Source organism: Phoenix dactylifera, chromosome 4 (genome assembly GCF_009389715.1).
Source record: "Phoenix dactylifera cultivar Barhee BC4 chromosome 4, palm_55x_up_171113_PBpolish2nd_filt_p, whole genome shotgun sequence".
NCBI classification, from domain to species: domain Eukaryota; kingdom Viridiplantae; phylum Streptophyta; class Magnoliopsida; order Arecales; family Arecaceae; genus Phoenix; species Phoenix dactylifera.
Genome location: NC_052395.1, coordinates 26,077,068 through 26,085,508, shown reverse-complemented (window position 1 = coordinate 26,085,508; position 8,441 = coordinate 26,077,068). Strand labels below are relative to the sequence as shown.

Genomic DNA, 8,441 nt, shown 5'->3' with positions numbered 1-8,441 from the left:
TTCACACAGAAGACCAGAATTAATTATGGAGGAAAAGGTGGTAATGAGCGTATCGCTTCGGTTCCTTCGGGTTTCAAACCAGATAAAATGAGAGAGAGGACAAAGCCGAAGGGGAAGAAGGGGGAAAAAGAAAAGCCTGGAATGGCCCCCACATCTCAACGCACCCCATGCTTCACTCCGTCTCTTTCCTCCCTTTCTTGGGATTCTGAAGAAGGTGACTGCAGCTCTGTCCCTCACGCTTACAATCCCCAGGCACAGTTCAGTACAAAATCCAGTCCCTGTGGATAAGGCTTGCAGGCCATCCGTACCCAGTTGGTCCAATCCTAGCTCTGGGGGTGTTTGGGTGGCAAGTCCCACCTAAGGGATCAAAATGCGTGCTTTGGTCGCTCCCCTTTCTGTGGGCTCGGTCCCTGTGCTGAAACCCATCTCAATTCACAATTTCACATCAGTGGGATGCCCTCCAGACGCTTCCGTCACCTTTCCCTGTCCATCGGTTCCCTCAGAGACACCTCTCCAGCCATCTACCAGTTTTCCCACAGTAGAACTTGGGCTGGTGGTATAAAAGAAAACAGGACAGACCCCTTTGGATCTTGGATCCATCAAAAGAGAGCGCGGCTTATGCTGTGCCAGTTTGGATGTGAAAGACCAATAGGCTATTCCATCTAGCTTAGGCTTTTGTTAGATTTAGCTATGGGAGATGAGGATTTTGAGGAAGAGGAGGTGTGGGCTGCTGTGAGGGAGAGGAAGGATGAGAGTCCAAAGACTAGAAGAACTAAGGATTTGACTGGTTGTTCTACTGGGAGGCGCCTTCCAACTCCCTCCAAAATGATCCCGAGGTCCAATGCCAATCCAGAGAGCAGCGGCGGAGCATTTAGACGGTCTGCCCCTGTTGCCATCCCCGACTGGTCCAAGATCTGCAACCACAAGGGCTCTTCTGAGAGCCATGGTTCCAGATTCGATGGCGACGAAGCTGGCCGTAATCGCGGCAAAAATACAGTTGCCGACGACGACGACGACGACGACGACGACGAAGATGATGATGATGATAAAGTTCCTCCACATGAATGGCTGGCGAAGAAGATGGCCAGGAGCCAGATCCCATCCTTCTCTATGTGCGAAGGGGCTGGGAGGACCCTCAAAGGAAGAGACCTTAGCAAGGTGAGGAATGCTGTGCTCACAAGGACTGGGTTCTTGGAGTGAGGTGAAACAGGAGGTGGACTTCTTAAGTAGTCTTTTTGTGAGTCTCTGGTAATTAGTGTGGAATTCTGGATGATGCTCTTTGATGGCTATGGGAAGAGTCAGTCACTGCTGCTTTGAGCTCTGTTTGGTTCCTTTTATTTTATTTTTACCCTTTTTTTTCCTCCTTTCTAGGCCTGGCAGCACTGAGATTTTGTCTGCTGAGTTGTGTCGCTGGTTTTAAGAGATGATGGGTAGTGTCTTTTGTACTGTGGCTTTTGGATGTAACCATCTGCTCCTCCCTTGTTGGTGGCTGCTGCTGCTGCAGCCGCTGCCAAGGGGGAGTGCAAGGTATGTGTTCTTTTTTGCCATGAATCAATGGATTGCTTTCTGTTCTTTGTTTTACTTTGTTTTATGTTGCCTTGTGCATCCTAATTAGGTTATTTTGATCTCTAATTATACTCTCTAATAATATATAGTTGCATTCTTATCCAATATCCATCTCTCTCTCTCTCACTGTTGTGGGGTCAAATGTTGCAGTCGTAGTTGCATGAGTGTTTTCAGTAGTTAAACCAATCATAGGAGCAATGCTACAGATGACCAGAAAAGTGGCACAAGAAGGGGCCACCCACCAACTTAAAAACGAGAAAATTGAGCTGCCCCTTTGTGTGCTAGTGTCCTCAAGTAGGTTATTTAACTCTTTAATTATACCAGGTAGGTTCCATGAGGCCATCATTTTATTACTGCAACCACCACTGCCGGGCGACCCACCAATTAAGGCTCTGTCCAAAAGGGCTGGTACTGTCACTACCGTGGGATGAGCCTCATTGCCCTTTAAATCACATAATAAAGCAATCCTTCTCAAGCTCCTTTCTTACGGTTGGCCACCCAAAGTTTGGCAGGTTCTGCAGTATTCTACAGTGAGAAGGATGTGGGCTTGGTGCTCTCACAGACCTAACTCTCTCTCCTATCTCGTTGACATTTCCACATGATCTGCAGCCTTTAAATTCCCTCCAACTAGCCTATGACAACCTAATTTGGTGGTTTGGAGATATATGGATAAGAGAGGAGCAGCGTTTGTCACACACTCTAGAAATCTGTAATAAGATATGATGTCACTATGCAATGATGACTCATGTACATAAGAAAGTGAAAGCTCTTTCATTACAAAAATCTTGGCAAAAAAGAAAGGAGAGAAAACCAACTATAATATTCCTATAAACCATCCAATAACTAATTATTATAGTGCAAAAGGCCAAGAGATAAAATCATGGTGGGAAGAAAATTGTCATTAATTAGAGATCATTGCAGCTACTATTATTTCAGTAAACGATAATCACAACAGGAAATGCGAGCCATGATAACAAGAAAATGATTTGGCAGGATGCAGGTAGGACAAAAAAAAAAAAAACCACATTGAATCAAATTCGATTAAACTAATAAATCAGCACCTACGTTCCAGATCTGGGTCCCTGAGCTAGACTGATACCAACCAGAAGTTTTGAAATTATACCTCCACTCTCCATCTGAATCCCTCCAACTACGTCAGGTTAAATTGGGAGACTAAGATATCTACTAGTTGGTGCTCATCATTAGACTGCCACTGCCATGATTTCAGCTCAATTTTAAACTGCTCGTGTTTGGTTTTGTTACAGACAGAAAACAGTCTTCAATTGATTATGTCTATTTCACAAAATCAACTATATATTGAGTAACACACATTAGAGATTAAGATAAATCTATTTGTAACCATGAAACTGATAACATTAAATCTGAAATTATGCCAATTAGATTTATCGGTTGGTAGGCTATGAAAACACAAGTATAATTAACATAATTAACATGGCAGACTGGCAGTATATATATGCTGTAAACTATTTATCATTCGACGACACTTAGATCGTTAACCTTATCATTACTCTTCGTCAGCTCCACTAAGCGAATCTTCCATCTTGGGAGGTTACAGACTATGGACGGCAAGCGCTGAAACAGCTCAACGGCTTCAAAAGGTTGCTAGCTAGGAAGTTCTTGTTAACTATGATAGCCAGAAGTTTATAGGTATCCACTCCAACTGCAAATAGTACCATGATTATTTAGTCAAGCTCTCTAAAAATTAAATAACCTAGCAATGAAGCTTTGGTCCTCAATCAAGGTTTTGGTGAATGCTTTGGTGGAGGACATTCAAGTAGCTGGTACGATCTAGAAAATGTTGTATGCTTGCACAACACAAAATCACCAAATAGTAAAGTAGATCATTTGGAGTAGAGAATATGATTGTGTCCCATGCAACCTTGTTTGTTTAAACATCTTTTCAATTTCCTATGAGTCCCTTGGTTGTCTGACCATCCTTTCGTTTTGCTGATGAGTTCCTTGGTTGTTAAAGACATCCTTTCAGTTGATTTCATTGGTTGTTTAATCATCTTTTTATTTCCCTACGAGTCTTGAATGCATGTACTAGAAGTCTCAATAGAATCTATAAATACCTCTTCATCCCTTGTAATACAACACACACAAGTTGAGTATAACCTACAAGCTGTGTTCTCCATCTTGTATCAAGGTAGTGCAAAGTTGTTTCCTTCCATTCATTTTGGAGGTCTATGTTTTATTTTGTGGCTTGTTTCTCTTCACAACATGGGTTTGGTGGTGTTGGGCTAGTGTGACTTCGCTTGCCCTATTGCAACTGTTCAACCACATTCTATCTATAGTTCCTTTGAAGACATCCTAATTAAATACTAGAACAGTCACAAATAAAAAGCTATATATATATATATATATATATATATATATATATATATATATATATATATATATATATATATATATATTCCTTTTTTGATTGTAAGGGAGGCAAGAGCCACCCAGAATAAAAAGCAATAATAGATCTTTTAATTTTTTATCTAGTTAAAATGAGTGTGAAACTTGGCTAACTTATCCAAAATTCTCAATCCGACTCATCTAAAGTGCAATATGATAGCATTGGATTATTACGCATCTGATCCTCCACTGCAACCTATGACCTTGCATGGTAATATAACTGCAGAGGCACATATCAAAGACCAGAAGATATAAACAACAAAATATCAGCATTCCACAGTCCCAAATAAGATTCTGCTATATTGTATTTAGCACCTTCTATTATTCCTATTTACAAATCGACACAGATAAATTTATGTTTATTTGCAAGACAGACCTTAGATTCGATTGATTCTCACAGATCAGGGAACGACCGTTGGAATCATTGTTTTATGGATCCATCTTCATGCATGGTTGCACGAGCTTGGCGAGACTCATGGAGAAGAGGGCCGGCAAGTCTATACTTTAGGAAGTCCTCCTCTACCCTTCCTTTTTGGTCCCTATCCCAAATTTCTCCCTCCTTGCCTCTTTCTTCCCTGAAATTAAAGAGTATGAGATGTAGAATTCAAGACATGCCACAAAAACGGCTCATAAGCATGATCAAGTAATTGCACTTCTAAAACACCTATTATACAGAATCAGATCTAAGAGGTAAAATCACAACAAATACATATCCACCATCTGCCTCCCTGATGCTTAAACAAGCTTATTTGCTAGAGATCTTAATTGAAAAATATCCATTCCACTTGATCATCTCTAGCTCTAAAGATCTATTTACATAGTCCAGTGTAATTGTATGCAATACTGATTAACTTCCCTCCCTAATTATCAGAACCTCATATAGGATTAGTAGTTGAACTTGATTACATTAAGCATATGCAAATCTGACTCTTAATGTCATACAGCAGCAAAAGTCAGGCACTCATCCTCTGCGCAAGGCATTAGCATTGTCATTGTAGCTCAAAACACACACACACACACACACACACACTACTACAGTGAGTTTGTAAAGGCATCGCATGGACCATACTTGCACTACAAAGAAAGGATGATATACAGATATAAGTGTACAGTTCATTCACTTTAACTCTATTTCTTCAAAGTGTTCGCTCTCACTGCTCTCTTGTGGTGATTCCTCCTTTCTGCTGAAAGCATGCTGCATCATGATTGACGCCTCATCATCTCCGTCAGTAGAATTCGTAAGTATTCTTGTTATAGAACCCCAGTTGGGTTCAACAACTGCTCGGAAATTGACTTTGGAAGGTGGCAATCTGGTGAAAAGAGCTTCTTTTAGATTTCCTAAAATTCCTTTATCATAAGGATTAGGAGACTTCGCATATCGTTGTTTAAAATTCTCACGAGCAGTCTGTGAAATGAAATAAAAGCAGAGGGAAAATATATGTAAGAAAAATAGTAGAACTTGGTGTACCCAGGAATTGCAGAGCAAGATCATCATAAAGAGAAGTGACATGGAGCACATATATATATATATATATATATATATATATATATATATATATATATATATATATATATATATATATATATATATATATATATATATATATAATATGTCCATAGATATAAACTTCAATTTTACTTTCTTTTCTCCTTTTTGATTCATCAAAGAGACTTCTTTAAACTGTGCTTCTTCCTGTAGTCCAATGAATTGCAACAGATATTAAGTTCTGACTACCATTTCAATCATCTAAAGGTAGCCCCCATTTACTTAAATGCTTAACTTCCGCTTGGCAATGCCCACTCATTGTTGTCCTTCCAGGCAAGAAGAGTATAGAATTGCACCGATTTGAGTCCCCAGTATTAAACACTAACAGAGGTGAGAAACTAAGAAGTGCACCTGGTTTAAAGTGATAAGATAGGCATGAAAGACAAGAAGCCCTCCAAGAAACCAGATCGAAACGAAGCTAAACACTGCTAATGCAAAAATTTCAGGTGCACTCTGAATCACTCCAAACACCCCTGAGCCAGTGTTGACCATTTTTCTCCTGATCCTCCATGAGGAGAAGGCGAATATATAGATAAAGAACACCAAATCTGAGAATATGAACATCAAGTAATAGCGATAATTCCGCTGCATGAGCAAACAAAATATATCATAGCGATTAGTAGGCATTAAAATACATCATTTGTGCCTAAAGAGAAATGCTGTTCGCATTCTTACCAATCCTATACACTGGCTGATCCATGGGCAGTGATGGTCAAATTTCTCAACACAGTTGTCACAAACAGTGCAGTGGCAACTCCTTGGGGGTCGGAATATCTTGCAAATCCTACAATACTTGACCTTCACCTCAACACCACTAACACTAATCCTCCTGCTTCTTGACCCAATACTGGTGCCAACTTCTTCCAATTGTGACTTGTCATTCCTTGGAACAACTCCTGGATCTCTGGTGCTAGCCAAGACCAAGTTAATAATAACCTGCTAGACTGGCCAAGTTAGATGGTATTGTCACAAAATGAAGATAATGTGCTTGTTCATCAAGTAATTACATGTCAAAATAATACTAACAATTACTGTCAGTGTCATGGATAATGTAGCTATACGGGCAGAATCTTGTGGCTGAGTGTCACAGATGTATACACAGAAAATCCAATCTGAAAGAATAATGGAAACTGCTGTCAAGATGAAGCCTCGTGGATCGGGGCCACAGACCATATGCCCCCTGAAAAAGAAGACCTGCATTTTGTAAAACAAATTACTGTAATACTTAATGGATGAAAAAGATATCAAAATTTTCAGTAAGGAAATCAGATATTCTAATGTTCTCAAATATAGAATTCTCTATAATATAATATAATATAATATAATTTCCAAATAATAAAGCAGGTCCATTTAACCACTATTGTTGCAGCCTGCTGTCCGTGCTCAAACATCATCAGCAATTAAAAGTCATCATTAATTCTGAAAAGAGTTAATTAAGCAACAAAAGTTCCATAAATAGTCTGTAAGGCAATAACTGTGATGATAAGTTGGCTATGCTTTTTCCTAGTTGTAAACCAACACAGACTAAAAAAATAAAATAAAATAAAAAAGCAACATCATATGAATAATCTCTCCTAGAAGCTTAAGTTCAGTTTTTTTTTTAAAAAAAAAAAATATTTTAACTTTTATAATTATGATTCTCAGGAAATTACCATTAAATTTAGTATAATGATATAATTTAGCATGCACAAATTCCATCTTTTCGACCAATTCTTATTAAATAAATATAAAAAGCTTACTTACTATCAAGTAGGAGCACAGAAGGCTTACATTTTTTCCTGGCCAAACTTGGTATACTCTTGTATGATGACCGTATGTGGGCAAATCAGAGAAAAGACCCCAACAATGGGGGATTCGAATTCTATTCCTCCACACTTTACTACAATCAACATCGTTGGCCTCTGCAACAGTCTCATTTACCTGAAGGGATGAACTCCCACTATCGGTACAAATTCCAGGCTCGGTTATACACACTGCATGGATTCCACTTGTTTCATCATTTCTGGAACATCGCCCTGGCAGCGGAGACTGTTCATGGCCTTCACTGAAACCCTTTCGATCGGATTGCCGGTGATCGGGGGAGGAGCCCAACTCTCCAGTTTCTAAATCTATCATGTGTTGCTAGTTGTGATTGCGGGATAGAAGTCATCCATGCCTCTCACCGGGTTCCATATCTCGCTCTTAAACGGGGAACTTAAATTCGACCGTTGGGACCCAAATGCCATACCGAACTTTTTTAAAAAACCGAATGGAAACTGCCATCTTTGTAACCGTTGGAACCAACCCATCGTCGCCGGCGGCTTTCGGTTCCTATTCAGCATACCATAACCATGGCCGGCTTCGGCTTCGATTACCCTTTCGGAACCCTTTGGATCCGAGAAGAAGGCCCCTCGCTTTCTCTTCAGTAATGGCTCTCCTCTTTCCTCACTCGTCCTTGCGCGCTTAAAGGGGTGGGCTTTTGGGAATGACCGTTACAGTTTAGAAGGGGACAAAGAAGGACGGAGGGTGCGGCTCTGTCGTGGACTCAAATGTAAAATTAGAAGTCTAAAGGAATTACACTAAATAATCACTAATTCCCATTGGTATTTGGAATCCAGAAATAGTTCAGACATGATAAATCATTAAAGAAACCTGTATATTATGTTGATAAACGTAAATATATATTCAAATATTGTTACATAATTATGCAAATGTTTTTCAATATTATATAAGTACAAACTGATGCACTTAATATTATATAAATATTATTAAATGTGCTATTCCCAAAACCATAGTTGGGATAAAATTATGTAGATAAATCTTTTTATTTTTAGTCAAATACATAATTAAATTACATAATGAGAGTTCAGTCAAGAACTCTTGGATCACCTGCAGCCTTTGATCTTCTTATCGAGGGTGTCGACCA

The 8,441-nt window shown here is 39.4% G+C and overlaps 2 protein-coding genes across 2 annotated transcripts; one reads left to right on the top strand and one right to left on the bottom strand.

Moving 5' to 3' along the window:
• The first annotated feature begins 244 nt into the window (after positions 1-244).
• Positions 245-1,589, top strand: LOC103717621 (46 kDa FK506-binding nuclear protein). Its single transcript, XM_039126012.1, has 2 exons — positions 245-1,158; positions 1,372-1,589. The coding sequence occupies exons 1-2, from the start codon at positions 691-693 to the stop codon at positions 1,384-1,386; spliced, it is 483 nt and encodes a 160-aa protein (XP_038981940.1). The 5' UTR covers positions 245-690; the 3' UTR covers positions 1,387-1,589.
• Positions 1,590-4,270: 2,681 nt separating this feature from the next.
• Positions 4,271-6,580, bottom strand: LOC103717634 (probable protein S-acyltransferase 7). The gene is made up of 4 exons (XM_026808650.2): positions 6,569-6,580; positions 6,212-6,472; positions 5,888-6,121; positions 4,271-5,395 (listed from the first exon to the last, which is right to left on the bottom strand). The coding sequence occupies exons 1-4, from the start codon at positions 6,578-6,580 to the stop codon at positions 5,108-5,110; spliced, it is 795 nt and encodes a 264-aa protein (XP_026664451.2). The 3' UTR covers positions 4,271-5,107.
• Between the last annotated feature and the right edge of the window lie 1,861 nt (positions 6,581-8,441).

What these genes read in the sequence shown, in the direction of transcription:
- LOC103717634 (XM_026808650.2), bottom strand. An exon ending in TCAGCCAGTGTATAGGATTG is followed by an intron (nt 6,122 to 6,211) that starts GTAAGAATGCGA and finishes TTGCTCATGCAG; the next exon opens with CGGAATTATCGCTATTACTT. An exon ending in ATCTTATCACTTTAAACCAG is followed by an intron (nt 5,396 to 5,887) that starts GTGCACTTCTTA and finishes TTCATTTCACAG; the next exon opens with ACTGCTCGTGAGAATTTTAA.
- LOC103717621 (XM_039126012.1), top strand. Translation starts at nt 691, where the DNA reads ATGGGAGATGAGGATTTTGAGGAAGAGGAGGTGTGGGCTGCTGTGAGG.